General features: G+C 33.9%; 1 protein-coding gene across 3 annotated transcripts in view; it reads left to right on the top strand.

Annotated features, from left to right (window-relative positions):
* The window catches only part of LOC118748121 (PAN2-PAN3 deadenylation complex subunit PAN3), a 52,959-nt gene that overhangs the window by 1,703 nt on the left and 32,106 nt on the right, over window positions 1-19,150 (top strand). Inside the window, exons 2-4 of one of the 3 annotated variants that reach the window (XM_036482435.1) lie at window positions 2,779-3,126; window positions 10,935-11,011; window positions 15,702-15,794. In XM_036482435.1, the coding sequence (XP_036338328.1) occupies window positions 3,093-3,126; window positions 10,935-11,011; window positions 15,702-15,794 (204 nt within the window). In that variant the 5' untranslated portion in view covers window positions 2,779-3,092. The remainder of the gene's footprint in view (window positions 1-2,778; window positions 3,127-10,934; window positions 11,012-15,701; window positions 15,795-19,150) is intronic. The other 2 variants (XM_036482436.1, XM_036482437.1) reach the window with 2 other exon arrangements.

Below are 19,150 nucleotides of genomic sequence, written 5' to 3'. Positions count from 1 at the left end.
TATCCAAAAATCGTAACTTAAAAACGGTTTTTTTGTAAAAAAAAAAACTATCCAAAACGGAACCGCTTAAAAACCAGTTGCAAAGTAATGCACTGGGCGACATTTGCCACCGCCAATGACATTGCCGTGTAAAACTGGATAGTTGAAAGCATTGCTTGGGTATTGAGCTAGAACTAGTACTATTGGCAAAATGTCTAGTTCTACGCTAGTCCTGAGCTGGTCGGATTTTCTGCAGGGTAGGCTATTATATTGGCTTCTTAAATACAAGGTTTGTACCTACGTGCGCACTCTGAATCCCTTCAGTGCTTGAGTTTTTCAATAACCGGCTGACCGAAGGCACAGTTGCACTAACATATGTACATATGTACGTATAGCGTTTGGTACCAAAACTGGAATTCGTTCTCATCAGGCCGTATCACAAAACAAATTTCAATAATTCCGTGCGATTATACACTGACTATGAAAGCCACTCTGTAAAACAGCTATATCGGTTTTTTCGTAACTTTACATATCGACGGCTACCTCAGATAATTTTTCAAGAACGCCCTATTTCAGAATTTGGTTAAAGGATGCCCTATCTCAGAATTTGATTGAAGAACGTCTTAACTCAGAATTTGGTTAAAGGATGCCCTATCTCAGAATTAGATTGAAGAACGTCTTAACTCAGCAAATGGTTCAAGAACGTCATATCTCAAGTAAATTCAATTCAATGTATCGTCAGCTGAGAGAGGGCCTTTTTGTACCATTTACTAAGCATTCTTCAACAAAATTCTGAGAAAGGGCGTTTTTCAATAGATAGAATTGTGAGATAGGTTGTTCTTTGATCAAATTCTGAAGTAGGGTGTCTTCAGCCATTTTCAGCCACCGATGTAGTTTATTCTGAAAACGGCACGGTAATTAACAGTAAGAAACTTAATACACTTGCAAAGTTTATTAGATATAAAGAGCGTGCCAGACGTGGCAAGGCAATATATGTATTTCGAAAAGGCCGTAAAATTTAGAAATTTCAGAAAGCTGTTGAGCAGTCACGCCTTGCATGTAAAGCAGCTGTTAGACGTGGCAAGTGCAAGTCTGTTAAAATCAAGAATTTCCAAAAGAGATTGCAGGAGCAGTTACACCTTGCACGTAAAGTGGCTTTCGAAAGCAGTTTTTATTTCTGAAAATTAAACCCTGCGATGCTACTTTTTGTCAGTTAACGCGATGAATGCAGACAAGTCCACTTTCAACTATGTTACCAGACATTTTTATGCTTATAACAAAATTGATGACATGAAAAATTTACTAAACCTGCTAAAATGTGCACAAAACAGTCCCAAAATGTCTAATACATTAATACTAAAATACTCCACACGAGTAGAATAAATTAGTTACACATATTTCAATTAATATTTTTAGAATTGTATACAATTTCGCCAAGAAACGCGTAACACGGCAAAAATGAAAATTGCTGGTGCAGCACGAGCAAGTTGAAATTATTTCTCGAAAGCGATTTGCTGAATTTCAGTTGCAGTTAAACCTTGCAATTTTTATTTTTACTTTACACGGGAAAGTAGACTATCGATTTCGCATTTTGACAGCAAAATGTAAAATGTCTTTCGAAAGAGGTTTATTATTTCCGAAAGGCGAATTGCAGATTGCTAGTTCAGCACGAGCAAGTTGAAATATAGGGCCTGTTCGAGGTACGTAATAAAAGCGGCATTACTGCCGTACTGATTAAAAATGGCAACATTGTTGCAACTGCCCAGCTGATAATACATTGCTAGAAATTCACACAGAACGTGATACTTTAACAATTCGCGCAACACTGCGGTTGTGATTGCAACTCGAACAAGCCCATATTTACGAAATCGATTGCGCTCTATCTTTTGAAGTCACATCTTGCAACTTTTATCGCTGAAGCTGATTTCCGAAATGTGACAGAAAGGTCTTTCTGGCTGTTCACACAGAAATATAATTTCCATTTCTCAATTTGACAGCAATTGCGCGGAAAAGTTGGAAATATTGCCACGTCCGACACACTCTTTAGTTTTCTTCAAAATTAAGTATAATGGTAATTTTCATACTGCCATTGACCATTTATAATCCGAACACTCCTGTAATCCGCGCGGCCTCCGGATTCTGTCTGAGGATTAGCGAGATTTAGAAATAAATTTGGAGAATTTTTTATTTTTATTTTAAGTATATTGACGTAATTAAGGGAGAACTTTAGAAAGTTACGTACATATGTATGTACATGTGAGAACAGTGGACTACTAATGTGTTTGAATAAGTGAATATGTACATATGTATTAGGGTGCCCATCGAAAATGCTTTTTTTTTTTTTGGAAATTTCAAGACCCCCTCCCCTCCCCTAATTTTAAACATTTTTATGAGAAATATTATAGCCTATTTTTATAGATTTTTTAAACGTCATTTAGAGGTCGCGACGTTTAAATTGGTGATCCATTGTCGGACTTGGGTGGTTGGTATTTCTTGTTGGGTAAAAACACCCATATTTCTCCGGTAAATAAACCATACAAATTCAAGGCCGTATTTAAGAAAAGCCCGCATCAAATCGAATCAAAAATAGTCATTCAAAAACTTATAAATCTACTAAGTCGTATTTTCAGACCTAAATCGGCAGGTCGCGACCTCTAAATGACCTTTAAAATATCTATAAAAAAAAGGCAATGGTATTTCTCATAAAAACGAATAAAATTAGGGGGTAGGGTCTTAAAATTTCCAAAAAAAAAAAAACGCATTTGCGATGGGCCCCCTAATATGTATATATTTTTGCAGTTTGGTCAGAACTCTCGCGTACAAATAAAAATACAATGCAGCTTTGCTCAAACGACGGTCAAAATACCGAAAACGAATAAAAAAAATTACAGAATATATATATGTAGATAATAAAGTACAAATATCATTAAAAAAAAAAAACAGAAATAAAACCTACCTAAAGCTACTAAAACACGAAAAAAAAATCAGTGCCCCGCTAAAACGACGGCCTGCCCGAACACATCCACGATTACTTCACTAACGAGGAGCACGACGAGGCGAAAACTCCACCGCAACCGACAATCCCCACACTCGTCAGAGTGTTGCGGTGAAAAATGTCAACATTCTTAAACAACTTCTTCCCAGCTGGTAAGTGTGCTTAATCAGGGATCACACGATTTGTACATTTGGCAGTCACAGAGAGGTGTTGTCGAGAAAATTTTATTGAGAATGAGTTCAGCTCAATAACAACTTTCCAAACAACACTACTCTGTAACGGTGAAAATGGACAAATCTGTATGAATCAGAGACATAACTATTATAAGAGAAAAGATTAAAAGTCAATCAATAATCATTATACTTAGATAAATATTTTTCGAGTCTCATCTATAATTATTATTTAATGACTTATATTATAAAAGACTAATCACGGGATCTCGGGTTGTGACAACGCCATCGCGAAAATCCCTGGATCGGAAGAAGCTGAAAAATTAACATCCCTAATGTACATAGATAAAGACATGATGAAATCAAAGTTAAAGAGCGAGTTGGAAACGCTTAAACGTCTTGTCTTGCAGTTTTTATTTTGGCTGACAGCAACTTCTTTCCAATCTTTTATATACATATCTGTGGTCAAAAGCAATAACCGCCTAAGTCGAAAAACCTGAATGCGAGAAAAACCGTTTTAAACATTTTGATTGTAATGTTAACCTTATGGGGAAACTAAAATATGTTCGTCTATAACTTTTTAAATAGTCTAGCTGGCGAGATGTGGACTTCACATACATATGGAATAGTAGTTGCAGAATACGATAGCATAATTAACTAAATTCTTTCTTAAGTCGACTTACGCGACTTACAGATATTTGTGTACGAGAACCTAAGTAACGCCGTTTTATAATTCGCCTCCACGCTAAATACGCCGCGTTTTAAATGGTTTTTTTTTTTTTGTTGTATCCAGAAGCGAAATAAAGCTCTATACAAAATTGTACAAATGAGTAATAAAGTCATAAGTTGAAATTACGACCTCTTGAATTAAAAATGTATGTATGATGGCCACACTGATTGTGGATCACATGGGAATTATTCGATCAACAATTAATGTGGCAGTGTTTGTGTGATCGAAATTGAATGCCCTTCTCGAAGGTTTGTTCCCAACAACGCATAAAACCCCAAACCGAAATGATAACAAAACCTTGTGGAACATTCCCGAAAAGAACAAAATGGAACAAAAGTCTCCGGAACTTTTGGGAAATGCTTAAATCGGGATCAAAAGTCTAAGGAACTTTCTCTCGGAGTTCTCAGGAACTTTCTGACAGAACGAAAATGAAAAATCACAAAGGAAATGTGCATATAACATAAACATTCGCAATCGCCTTGATTGTCAATTTTGGTTGAATGCATACAATTTGGTCATTCAGTACTACTCTGAAAAATATGCCTTGACACTAGAACAAAATTGTTTATAGTAGAAAATGTCGTTTTGCTTCTGCTTCTCTACTACTATAACGTCCGTCAAGTTAGCACTACACTTTTCGAAATTGGAAAAGTTAACTATGACATTAATTGTAGTGTTCAGGTTTTTCGACTTAGGCGATTATTGCTTATGACCACAGATATGTATATAAAAGATTGGAAAGAAATTGCTATCAGCCAAAATAAAAACTGCAAGAAAATACGTTTAAGCGTTTCCAACTCGCTCTTTAACTTTGATTTCATCATGTCTTTATCTATGTACATTAGGGATGTTAATTTTTCGGCTTTTTCCGATCCCGGGATTTTCGGGATGGCGTTGTCAGAATCCCGGGATCCCGGGAATAGTCCCTGGATTTAGATATTCATTACTTTTCAACAACTTGAATTGAAAAAATTGCTTATATATTGTTTGAGAAGCTCTCCTACCATGAAATAAATAATAAATAAATGGGTTTGAAACCATGGTACAATAATTACAGGTATTCTATTCCCAGAGAGCGCATATTACGATCTGCCTTATTTAAAAAACATCGTTGCGGCCCACACTAAAACGTTTACTGCTGGAAATATCTCTTTTTCCATACGCCATATCACTTTTTTCCATACGCCATATACAAATAATTTGCACCGGACCGCGAATAGCCCTCATATATGTTCACGTATTTCTTTAACAAACCATCTTACAGAGAACCCCAGCCCAGCCCCATTAGACATTTTCTTAAAAAAAATTGTAACAGCAATTTTTTGATGCAGTTTACTTCTATTTGACACGTAGATCATGGATCCACAGTCCTGCCCCTAAATTTGATTTGGCAACATTCCGACATCTTGGATTTAAGTTTTTTTTTTGTTTTTTGCGATTTTCAAGCTTATATTGCATTTTTCGAAAAAAATTGTTAAATACAAATATGTAGAGAATTTAATTACCCACATTTGTTATATAGAAGGTTTTTTTAAATTGGCATTTTTTATTGTAAAAAATTAACGAAAACTGCGAGAAAAATTTACATTGTCACGGTTTTCGCCATTTTTTGACAATTTCTGTTGAAAATTTATAGCATATTGAAATTCCAAAGATGTAGATAATTTCATTTTCCACAACTTTTGTACCTACATTTGTTTTGTACGACGCTTAGATCACGGCCGGGAAAGCGATAAACATAGCGATGTACGGGATGCGCCGTAAAACTCATTTCCACACCTTCACCTGCTTTCATTGAAAGCAAAAAACTTTGCCCGTGGATTAGGCCTACTGGGGAAACCACGATAACAAAAACGCGCCGAAAAACTATACTTCAGCGCCTATCAGGCCCTTTCACCTCATTTTTAAAAATCGAACGAACGATACAGATTTTATGACGGTGTTAAATATTTAACGCAACCCTCTGCGGCAGAGAAATTTTGAATTCGATTTTCTAACATGTGGGAACTCCTTTCACGGAACTAAAGCTATGTTGCATACCCGAATTGGTGTTAAATATTTAACGCAACCATCTCCGAACTCGACTAAGAAGTTTCACTTAAAAACGAAATATAGCTAATACTGGTGAAGAAAAGGATTATTGCCATCAGTACAAACTACATACCTTAAAAAGTCCAGGGTCCCGGCATCCCGGGATTAACATTCCTAATGTACATACATTGTTTTTTATGTATGTATGTATTTCGCACTTCTTCAATTTCGACTTCATATGGAAACTGAAATGTGTACGCTAATTCTCAAGTTTTTGGTCCTATGCTCGTAGGTGCGTTTTAGAAAGTGTTTTCTCTCTCTCATCTTTTAAATATTATGTATGTATGTATGTATGTACAAAGTATTGAGTGGGGCGGTAAGTTGGCCCTAAATATTTTGGGCTATGAAATTTGTAAATCATTTAATACCTGCCAGTTAGGTAGATCCATCGACGTGCAGCCGAAACGCAATTGTGTCACTTGTTCAGTGACGTGTAGGCGTCGACGAACGTGCTCAGTGATATATGTATGTACATACCTACATACATATATACATATATATATATATGTATGAATTAATGTAGATAAAATTGCGAGTGCACTCATTCGCAAGCGTATATATGTATACATATTTCCAAAAAGTTGCCTCGTTTACATTATATGTGTGTACATATCACTTTTTTATGAAACTTGTTTATTTTTTCTTTGCTTCTGCATCAAGCAACTTCGGTTGTTACGATTTGGTTCAACTGTTTCTCGGCCAGTTTATATTTACACTTACCCAGTTGGAAAATTGCACAGCACTAATAGGAGTTGCATATACGCGCCGCTATTTATGTCTGAATTTGGCATCCCCGCCAAACTGATACGGACGGCTGTGTAAAATGACGTTGAGCAATACGACCAGCTCCGTCAGAATTGGCAAAGACCTCTCCGAGCCGTTCGCCACAAAACGGGGTTTCAGACAGGGCGACTCCCTCTGATCGAAAAACAAAAAAAAAAAACATTTATTTTAGAAATGTTTATTTTACAAGTAAAAAGAGAAGAACTATAAACTAGTTCATGATACAAAAAAGAAGGTAGTTCCATTGTCACTTTTTCGTCGCCATATTAACAACCTGACAATTAAGCAGATTATGACATTTCCTGCTACCATACCCAATATCTAAAATCCTTCATATTTTCTTATTAATTTTTTGTCGATTTAAAAATCTTTGTTCTTAAGCATAGTATTTAATTCCTGTTTCGTGAAAAAGCATATAAAATTTGTTTCTGTGAAATAAGTGTGAAATTCCATAACATTTCCTCGGCAAAGTAGTATTCTGTTCACGCTGTGACAAAGCTTGCAACATTAAGCTAGCACCACAATTTTCATGATATTTTTAAATACACGCGATCATGTTACTTTCCAGAAGGTGTCGCGCCCGTTTTTCTCATCTCTCATCTTCATCTCTTTCTGCGTCACCAGAATTTTAGTTTATATGGCTTATACCGCTAGCTCTCGTAGCTGGATACGAGATCGTTTTCATATACCCCCATTTTTCATAGATTTGGGATTGATTTCATTTACCTCTATTCCAGTTCTACGGTGGCACGCTGCATTTTCCAATAAACCCATATTTTTCCATGAGCTTGAGATTGACATATATCCATACCAGGTTCCACGACTCTACCATAAATACTTTCAGAGATATGCACTATGAAAAATTCGATTTGTATGGGAGGTTCCACACCCCCTTTAAATATCGGTTTTGTTTTAGCCTATAACCATTTTTGTGTCCGAAATTTCAAAAAAATCGGTATAGCCGGTATGGGCATTGTGACTCCTCAAGGGAAATGAACTAATGATTGCAAAAAATTAAATCAAACGTAATAGTTTTTTTTTTATCTACTTACTTTATACTTCACTTTTGGGTGTGTAAAAATTTCATGTGAAAACAATATGTGTTGCGGGAAAAATTTCACGGCCCATGGGTTCCAAAGTAAATTCCATTTGCTGTTAAATGGACAAAGACAATATGTATTAAATAACACATCGAAATGTATAACTTCAGTGTTTGAATTATATAAAATCATCGTATCCGATATAGAAAACTACATTGTGAAATATCAGATGACATGAGGACACTAGAAAATTTTATCGAATTTAATGTAAAATTTAAACATTTTTAAGATAAGATATTAATTATTTTTAAAAGGTAAATATTAACACAACTGTTTTATTTATAATCCCAAATTTAGGATAAAAAATCTCCCACACCAAAAAACTTACAATTGGGTAACGCCGCTTCGAATTTTTCACAATTGAGCAATTGTCAAAAATCTGCTTTTTAATCAAAAAGTTGTTTATTGAAACTACCTTCTTTTTTGTATCATGAACTAGTTTCATTATTTTAAAAATTTCTACTTTGAATCTTTGACTACTTTCTCCTTTCGAGTTTGTAACTCACAAAACTTTAAACTCTATAGTTGTAGTAACATTGAACCACAATAAGCATTTTTAATTTTTCTGGCAGCATTTTTTTATTAGATTTTCGCGAAGAAAAGCCTTGAATGTACTAAACGTGCGCTGGCGTGAGTTGATACGAGTGGCGCCCAATTTAAATATGGAACGTATAAAACTTTCATATTATCAGGAACAAGGGATTTTTCCTTGCCCTTTACAATTGAGAGTTAGAAAAGGAAAAAAGGCAAATATCTTAAAAAGGGCAAAAAATAAGGTTTTTCTAAATTTTTATATAATGTCAGTAAAAACTTATTGTTTCATTGACTTAATGAAGAAAGAAAGAACCCAATACGCATGGTCGTTAAAATTTAGCTTGGCAATTCCAAGCAAAAGCTAAAATTTTGGGCCTTGCTCCTAACTAAGGATACTTGGCTGGCCTGACTAAAATACATATAGACAAAGTATGAACGTTACATAGGGGGAGCAGAATCGTCACGCATGGATAATACCGTTTTGACATTATTTTTTTATGTTTTATGCGCCCGCTAAATCGCGCTATTCTTTAAATCGCGCTTTCTTATTTGATATCCGATTTTTAAAATATTTATGTCGTAGAAAAGGTTTCGCTCAGGACTATTAAACAATGAAGAAGAGATCGCAGCTGTAAAAAATGATTTTTGAACCGAAGAATCTGTTCAGAGCAACAAGCTACCCACAAATCGGGATGTAAAACAATTTTATTTTTTTTTTTTAAACAGAACAGCATTGCAAATGTGCCCAAAACGAGCAAGTTAATTCTATACTCACTCAAATTAATTAAAAAATCTTATTTGAATGAGAGCGAATTCTTAGAAATAAAGTTACTGGAGAGTTGCTGGCAAGTTACTGGATAATTTGTAAACAAACACAACTAATTATTCTTCAGAGCGCAAAAGTTAGCAATTGCTAAGTGGCGGGTTTTGCCGGAATTTAAAAACATTATAACTTTTTTGTTTGTGAATAAAGCATAAAAAAAATGTTTACTCCCAAAATTTTTTCTCGGCATAATTATTCAAATAAAATTGACACGCTAAACTTTTTTTCGTGATACGCCTTAATGTACATACATACATACACATATCTTTTTCATCATTCTTATGTCACATAATTTTAAAAACAAAGGAAAATTCTGTGTTTGTAAGGGCCAAATTAGAGGTGCCATAACCATAACGCCATAGCCGTAACGTAGAAAAATACTTCCGAGCTGCTTATGGGTTATGGCGAAAACCTAATATTAAATAGATACCTACGGATACGGTTATGGCTCTGGGGCGTTATAGTATGGCACCAATATACATTTACAGAGCTGAGCGTACGTTTTATCGGAATATTTAATTGCCATGGTTACGGTTATGGCTATGGTATGGCACCACTAATTCAGCCTTTACTCGACGTACATTTCCTTTTATTCTTAAATACAAAACTGAAACAACTGAATTAAACAGCAAAAGTAGGTGATTGTTATTTATATAGTGCCACTAGTATTGTTTCAAGTGTTTGCTACTGAACGCGTAGTAAGTGTAAATATATCAATGTAAACAAGTAATTTTTTAAGCAAAAAACATAGCCGCTTCAGTTCTCATATAAAAATTTAGGATTATCGTTAATTTCTTCATGGTCCAATGTTCGGATCTAAATCAACCACCTTTTCGATAGAATCATCGAAATCGGTTAACGTGGTCCAAAGTTATACAGTTATAGATAAAAAAAAATATATTTTGACGAATTAATAGCCTCCTCCTATTTCGAAGTCGGTTAATAAGCAGTTGATTATTCGAAACGGAAAAATATTATAAAACCGTTTGCCCAGAGTGTGATCCCTAGTGTGATCCTCTAGAGCTCCCCAAATTCTGCTCCGCTTTTGTCGAGAAAATTGCTCCTAACATTTATCAGTTAGCAGCGACGTTCAAAGTGCTTTTTCGCTTAGCGTATTTTTCGTATAAAAACTTTAAACTTTCATTTTTAAAAGAATCGGAGTCGTCCGTTTTTGGCCGATTCTTGAATGAGATATTGTTATTTAGTTATTTGATTATGTTTTTCTTTTGTTATTATAAAAATTTATAAAAGCATTTGTTCTTAAAATGAAATTATATTCAGGATTTAATCGGCAAAGAATCGGCTAAATTGAATTCATTTCAAGAACAAATGCTTTTGTAAACTTTTATAATAACAAAAGAAAAACAAACAGTCAAATAGCTAAATAATATAACCTCTTTCAAAAATCGGCCAAAAGCGGCCGATGTCGATTTTTTTTTGGCCTATACTAGCCCTGGCATCGACCGATTAATCGGTCGGACTCTACTTTCATTTTTGTACAGCCAATTTCCCATGCTATTTATTTAAATTTTTCTGTAGCCAGACATTCCGCTTCAGATACATATTTAGCTCGTACCTTAATTGTAATCATTCTTGTTTAAAATTTTTTATTTTTTTATTTGAATACTAGTTTTGTACTTATTCTTAATGCTTCACTAACATTGTATCGTAAGCGTTTTTTTTTCTTAATTCTTGTTGCATATTTAACAATTCTTTGTCTTTCTTTCAGATACAGCTGCAATGGATCCTCTGTTTTATCCGCCTTCGAACGGTATTCCTTCAGAAAGTAAACTTGCAACATACATGGTAATTTATATTATTTAACTATATGTAGTATATGATTTAGTTTCTTAACAAATTACTGAAGTTCTAAGCAAAATATTGATTTCGTTTTTGAATTCGCTAAAAGTCAAAATAATACAACGGCTCAGTAAGTTAAGTTCGTTTGATCTCTCAACCCCAGCAGAGCAGACTGGGTAAATAATACTCAATATTTTACAGGTAGCTTTACCTGGTGTATTAGATAAAGTTTCTATGAATTTCTTAATGTGGCAATGTGACAATTTCACCGTATTCTACTGTACATTTTTATGTGTACGTGTGAGTTTTGTACTGCTCTAAGGTTTGTTTATAGGAAATTTCGAAGTAATTTGTGATTGTGTTTGAGATTTGAGATTTGAAACCGAAAATGTAATTGTATTGGAAAATACAGTATTTTGAATTGTCCTCTCTTAAGCCATATTTCCAGTGGGCATTGAAATGATAAAAAATTAAATCATAAAGTGGTGTCGGGTACGTTAATTTCAATAATCGTTGTTATAGTCCATTTCCTCATAATAATTTCTAAATGGAATACAATTTGTTTCACTTTTGTTCTTACAATACTTGGGGAAAATTCGTCATTATTATACCTTATTTATGGCGGTCGTACTGTATAAAAACAACAGTTGGTTAATCGAATTTGTGGTATCGAACTTAAGGCTCTGGCACATACAGCTTTCGTGCTGCTTTGGCGTTGGTTTTTCTTTGACAGCTAAGATAAATACATACTTACGTTTATATGAAGCAGTTCTCATAGACAACGCTGACGCCACAAAAACACGAACGCTGGTTAACTCTTGCCGTTTTGCGCGCGTTGACACTCCCTTAATGTAATTATTCACTTTTTACTAATAAACACAAAATCGTGTAAAGAAAAAACATTTGCTGTCAGAGCATTCATTGTAGCAAACACTTGCGCTACTTGCGTTGCTGTCAAAATGAAACAACGTCAAAGCGACGCGAAAGCTGTATGTGACAGAGCCGAAGCGTTGAAAAAAAAGTTGCGAAACACAAGAAGGTCGGGAAAAAATCAGCCCAATTGTGATAAGAATAATTTTTGGAGGTTTTTAGCCAAAACATACGGTTGTATCCACATAATTAGGGATACGTCTATAAATCGATGTACATATGTAAGGGTTTAACCCTTTAAGAATATGAATGCTAAGTTTCGAGAAGATTTACTTGTATTTGTTATCTTGGCATACCAACATTTTTCCAGTATAAATACATAATTTGATGTGATTATGGAAAAATCATCACTTTTCATTACGATAAAGTGACTTATGGCACTTTCAAAATAAAGTGTTTAGAAAAATTACTAACTTACATACGTTAATTTTGTCCTATGGATTTTACTGAAGTGATGTTTGGAAAGGACAGTGATTTACTAAAAATTGATGAACAATTTGCATATATTTACATATCGTCGATGTTTTTGCAAAACCGCCCATCGACCAGTTGCAAACCTGCCTAAATCGCCGTTGTGGCAAAAATGAGATTTGGTAACCCTGAACTCCAGGCATCGAGATTTATGCATAAAAATTGTTAAATCGTTATTAAAACAACAGATTTGTAAAATAATAGCCTATCAAGGCAATGCCTTCAAAGAATAAAGCGTTTGTTTTTCGCTCTCCTGTAAAATTTGAGTGTCGTAAGAAAGGCGGTGCGGTTTTGCAATTGGGCTATGGGCGGTTTTTCAAAAAGTTGAGTTGTGAACCATAATAGGGGTCATAGTAAAACTGCGTAACCGTTATGATTTTTATAATAAAAATTATAAATTAATCGCTGCTTTGTTATTTTTATTTTTTTCGATAATTTTTTATCGTTTATGATTTTTATTTTTTTCGATCATTTATAATCGTTATTATGTCATTTATTTTTTTTTCAACTTCCTTAATCGTTATATTATGATTTTTATTTTTGCGATCAAAAATAACAGTTATTCTTAGATCTTTTATAAGGTGTAAATCGAATGTGTACAGATTTGACTTAAAAACAATTTTCACAAGTGCCTAAAGGGTGAACACACCAAAACTGCGACACTTAGAAATTACTACCAGAAACCAACTAGAAGGCTTTGAAATTATTTTTTTTTTTGTATTATATAACTAGGAAGTTTAGATGTTATTAAAATGTTAAAATATTAGTTATTATTTGCTCCATCTGCAAGTGATCGGTATTTTCATCGCACACGCGCCATCATGTTCTGCACGACCGCATCATCGACTTTACGCGATGCGCACCACTACTTTGTTTTGCACTCTTCAATAATTTTCACTCTTTCACCTGTTTTCATCAAGATTCCTTTGACAATTGACCAATATTCCCCAATAGGACGTGGCTCTGGGCTATTGGGTGGATTGCAGTCGTGAGGTACAAAATTGATGTTATTTGCATTATACCACGGCAATGTGTCCTTAGCATAGTGGCAGGTTCCCACGTCCGCCTAGAACAGTGGCCTACTCCTTATCTGTTGATAAACGACAGAAGACGCCTTTTGAAGCACTCATCCCGATAAACTTGATCATTCATTGTCCCGGATGGGAAAAGGGGCTGCTCTTACGGCCACAGGGTCAAACCATGTGGTTTTTTGGAAATTTGGACTTCATTTTCAGCTTACAACTTTCAGGGGCATCTTGACGACTTGCACCAGTATACAAATCTTGACCTGCAATATATTTTGAATTTTTATAGCAGTAGGTTTCGCAGTCCATAACAATGCAGTTGTATTTTTTAATTTAGAATTGATACAACTTCCGAATGCGGGATTTCTCTGTAACATTCTACTTTGCGCCTCGGTCTGGCGCTGTTTGAGCTGTAGAACATCTCAATGAAGCTTTCCGCTTTACCTTTTGTACGACAAACTGCGATCTCCGTACGGATTTTGCAACATAACGCGACAAAATCTTCGGATCTCGCGAAAGCGCACTGAGGACCTTCCGAGCACTGTTTTTATCACTTTGACCATGCCAACCCCCGCTCCCTGGTTTTCTCGTAACTGTCAGGCCTTATTTGTACCGATTAAAACCCTGCAAACTGTCGAATAGTGCACTCTTTAATTTTTTAGCAACTTTACGTGTACTTAAGGCCGGATCATTTATAAACTCGTGCAAAATGGTTTGTCTCGTTTCTAGCTCGGTTGCCATTTTTAACTCAACTAGGAATCAAATTCAAATGAAATTTCTTCTACGTTCAACTAAGGTCATGGTCAACTTATGGTATTTGAATTTCAAAATATTGAATTCGTTTTGGGTAAGTTATGAGCTTCCCAAAGTGTCGCAGTTTTGGTGTGTTCACCCTTTAGAATTAAATGCGAAAGACTTTTGCAAACAAAATTAACAAAGTCAACGCCATTTATTATAAAGTGCGCCTTTTATATGAAAAGAACGCTAAAGCCGCCAGAGAAAAATCTTTAAAAGTCAAAGCGATTTATGAATAAACATTTTGAAATGAGTTCAGAAAAGAAGCTTTGATAATCTAGCCCCCAAAAGCCTGCTTCTATCCTGAATGATGGTCCGAGAACAAGCGCTCGCATGCCACGTTCGTCGTTCGGCATAATACGAACGGAGTGAATGAACGATGTCGATGTTTTTCACTTTTCTAGTTAACATCGATATTTTTGGACGAAACATCGGTGTTTTGAAAACATCGATGCATCGTTTGCATCCCTAATGATATCTAGACTTGCTCGTAATTAAAGGCAAATAAATAAAATTACAGTTTAAATAACTAAAAACTCGCTTTTATTACAATGTGTACTAAAAAGTAAAAATTAATTTATAGAAATACAGATTTCGTTTTAGAGGAATAGGAAATTTCCTAACCGTATTTAATTAAACTTTTGAACCCAACCTAAAATATGATTAAATTAATTGACAATGAAACTAATTTTACCGGAGAACATAACGTGGGGTGCTTGATATCAATTGTTTTCAACTTTTCATTTTCAGTTTAGTAATATTGAATATTGTCAAGAGCAGGACTATAAAATCTAAAAAGCACCCCACGCTTCGTTTTCTGGTAAAATTAATTTTATTGTCAATTACTTTAATCCTTTTTTAGGTTGGTTTTAAAAGTTGAACTAAATCAAGTGAGGGAAGTTCCTATTCATCTTAAACGAAATCTGTATTTCTATAAAGTATGTTTTACTTTTTAGTTCACATTGTTATAAGAGCGAGCTTTTCATTTTTTAAACTTTAATTTTATTTTCGTCTTTTTAGTCTTAAATTCAATTGATTTTAAAACTATTATAACGAATAGAATAACACGCGAAATCAATCTTTGGAATTTTCATTCGTACTGCCATCAGGTAGTTTTAAATTGGAAATTTAAAGCACTTCCCATTCGTACTGTCATTGGGTATGTAACTTGATTATGGAAATTGCTGCATCTTTTAGGCGCACCATTCTTACACAGTTACATCCCAAGCTAACAAATGCGAGGTAAAAAATAATAATAAATTGAGAATGTAGGGCTATGTTAGACCTATGACCGGCGCTAGGCCGCTTAAAAAATGCGTGCAATTTTCTTAATTTTGTTACACCGTGTAATTATTGTACGTAGCAACAAGGAATGTCTCATACGTATTAATGATTTTTATTATGTAAATACCTGCAATATAAAATACACTTGTTCAATACAAAACCACTGTCACTCCTTGGCATTATTGATATAGAAGCGACCAAACGTGGCAACACCGACCTACGGTCCCAACTCTGGCTTCTCGCTACTTCACATGGATTCGCCTTTATCGATAAAGAAATCCCAGGTAAAAATATAAATGTAAACACTTTGTACAAGTAATGAAAGCGAAAAGAAAAAAATATATATACGGTCGTGGAAAAACGATACGATATTTTTTTAAAATTTTGCATATTCTTCTTTCGTTTATTTAATATTTATTATTTTTTTTTTTATAAAATTATAGCTCATTATCTAATAAAAACCATATAAATCCGTATTTAAATTTTTGTGCAAAAATTATAAAAATTCTGCAAAATGGCATCTAAATTTTCAACTTTTTAATCCGATTTTTTTGGAATTTTTTCGAGTACGTAGTTTTATATCGATGGCTGAGTGGAAGATCGACCTATCTCGGCAGCCAGTTCGAAAACGCCCTATCGCAGAAAATTTTTCAACAACGCTCTATCTCATAAAACTTTTCAAGAACGTCCTATCTTAGAATTTGGTTGAAGAACGCCCTACTCCAGCTGCCGATTCAAAATCGCCCTATCTCAGCTTATTTTCAATGTATTTTCGTTTGAGATAGGGCGTTTATGAACCGAATTCTGAGATAGGGCGTTTTTTAACATAATTCTGAAATAGGGCGGTTTTGAATCAAATTCTGAAGTAGGGCGTTCTTGAAAAGTTTTCTGAGATATGGCGTTTTCGAATTGACTGCCGAGATAGGTCGATCTTCCACTCAGCCATCGATATTTAGTAGAATGAAATGTACGTTTTAAATTGCTAAAAAAATTAAAACTTACTTAAAACTTGCACTTTATTCTACTAAAATTTAATGGGCTATAAAACGGAAAATTAAGATGATATTTTATGATATGGTTTTTGTTAGATAATGAGCTATATTTTGTAAAAAAAAAAAATAATAAATATATAATAAACACAAAAAAAATAGGAAAAATTTTGTTAAAATGTCGTGTCCCTATTTATTTTTCCACCACTGTACATACATAGGTACTACATTTATGTGTTTGCCATTTCACGCAATCAATTCATGAAACGTAGTTGAATATGACAGCACAAAACACCATTTTAACGTATGAAATGACAAACGCATAAACGTGGTAATAGGTACATATCGTCGTTTAAAGTACAAAACCGCGCATCGTCATTCTGCAAAACGGCGTAACTGACATTTGCTGCCAAAAATTGGATTTGCTCACACAAGCTCTTGGCTCAATTCTTATCCATTCGTCCGGAAATATACTAATCAGAAACGCGATTGCTTTATAAAAAAGAGAACCATTTCGGAAATCTGAGTGTTTTTACTTTCTAGAAAATAATTTATGCAACCTCACATGCGCGGTTTTGCATTTTGTTTATACGCGGTTTTGTACTTTAAACGACGATATACATATGCCTATTTCCGAATTTATAGCAGTTTATACAAGATATTTATGAATTTTTTAAGTTTTAACATTCTTAAAACCAGAGTATGTGTATATATATGTACATATGTGTGTATGTATTTACAAATCAAAATTTCACTACGTGCCGCTGGTATACATTTTCCTTTTCATCTAAAATATTTTCTGCATAAACTTAAGGCCTATTGAATAACGTTTGATAAGAGCGAAAACATTATAAAGATTTCGTTATAATTCTTAAAATTCGTTGGCTGTTTATTTTCTCAGAGATACAATCGGCCAAAGTTCCCAAAATCACCAAAGGCGCCAAATTATAGTCCGAAAAAAAAACGCGGGTACTAATTTTATTGAACAAAACTTTTTTTAATTTATCCATTCGCATACATATACATAACCGCATATCGACGGTACTTTGGCAAAACCTCGTATCTCAAAACACTGTCAAACAACACTCTCTAACAAAAAAAAGTAAGTGCGCCTGGGCCACACTGGAGAAGTGAAACTTACGATGCGAATCTCTTTTTTTCTCATAACCAATATACGTATCTAAATATTTACATACATACATTCATCTGCTTTTGTTTAAGGTTATATTTTTTGTCTTTTTTCTGCCTAGATCCCTACCTCTACGACTGTTCGTTCTAATTACATTTATCTTATTCTGTTTTCCTTTATCTTCATTTTTATCTTTACACTCTATGGATAACAAAATCGATAGCAACATCCAACAAAATATAGCAAAATCGGTTATAATATTGGTAGTAAAATTGATTAGAAAATCGATAAAAATATTGATAACAAAATCTATAAAATCATCGATAAATAAGCGATAACAAAGTCGATAAATATCGATAAATATCCATAAAAAGGTCGATAAATATCGATAACAAAATCGAAAAATATCGATAACAAAATCGATAAATATCGATAACAAAACCGATAAATATCGATAACAAAATCGATAAATGTCGACAATAAAATCGATAAATATCGATAACAAAACCGATAAATATCGATAACAAAATCGATAAATGTCGATAATAAAATCTATAAATATCGATAACGAAATCTATAAATTTCGATAACAAAATCGATAAATATCGATAACAAAATCGATAAATATCGGTAACAGAATCGATAAATATTGATAACAAAATAGATAAATATCGTTAAAAAGTCGATAAATATCGATACCAAAATCGATAAATATCGATAATAAAATCGATAAAAAAGTCGATAAATATCGATAACAAAATCGATTAATGTCGACAACAGAATCGATAAATATCGATTAGAAAGTCGATAACAAAATCTATAAATATCGATAACAAAATCGATAAAGATGTCGATTATTTCATCGATAAGTCTCGAGAATCCCGAAAATCTCTAAATTTCCAAAATAGTTCCCAGATTCAGTCTCTGTGTCTCTCTCTATACCCTTTCCTCTTTAATTACCTTTATTTTAATCTTTTTTCCCCTATCTTCATCTGTACTTTTATCGGTATCCTCATCCTCCTCTTGGTCTTTACTTTTATGTTTATCTTTTTCTTCATCCACATATTCCCCCTTTGCCCTTATATATATAAGTGCAGCGTTTAAATTTACCTTGGTCTTCATTTTTGCCTTTATATTTACGCATCTTTGTTTTTGTTTTTTTTTTACCTTTGCCTTTATCCTTTTCTTTATCTATGTATATACGTACTCACCTTTACTTTCATTCTTGTATTGATTTTTTTCTAAGAGTTATTCTTTAACCTTTCATTAGTTGTATACCATATGCATACACACAAAAAGCATTTGTTTCAGCCCCAACCATTTCCATTGCACCATTTCCCTTGCACCATTTCCGTTGCATCATTTCCGTAGCACCATTTCCGTTGAATTTGCCAATTTACTCTCAACCAACCAACCGCCACTAAAGAAGTTTCACTTCAAAAACGCTCTAATAACAGAAAATCATTTTTAATACATTTTTTACTGAATATTAAAGAATAACTACTTTTTAGTTAATTAAGAA

This window comes from Rhagoletis pomonella, unplaced genomic scaffold (genome assembly GCF_013731165.1).
Source record: "Rhagoletis pomonella isolate Grant_MI unplaced genomic scaffold, Rhpom_1.0 Rhpom_scaffold_00012, whole genome shotgun sequence".
NCBI classification, from domain to species: domain Eukaryota; kingdom Metazoa; phylum Arthropoda; class Insecta; order Diptera; family Tephritidae; genus Rhagoletis; species Rhagoletis pomonella.
Note: the sequence above shows the minus strand (reverse complement) of the source record. Positions and strands in the feature narration are given on the sequence as shown.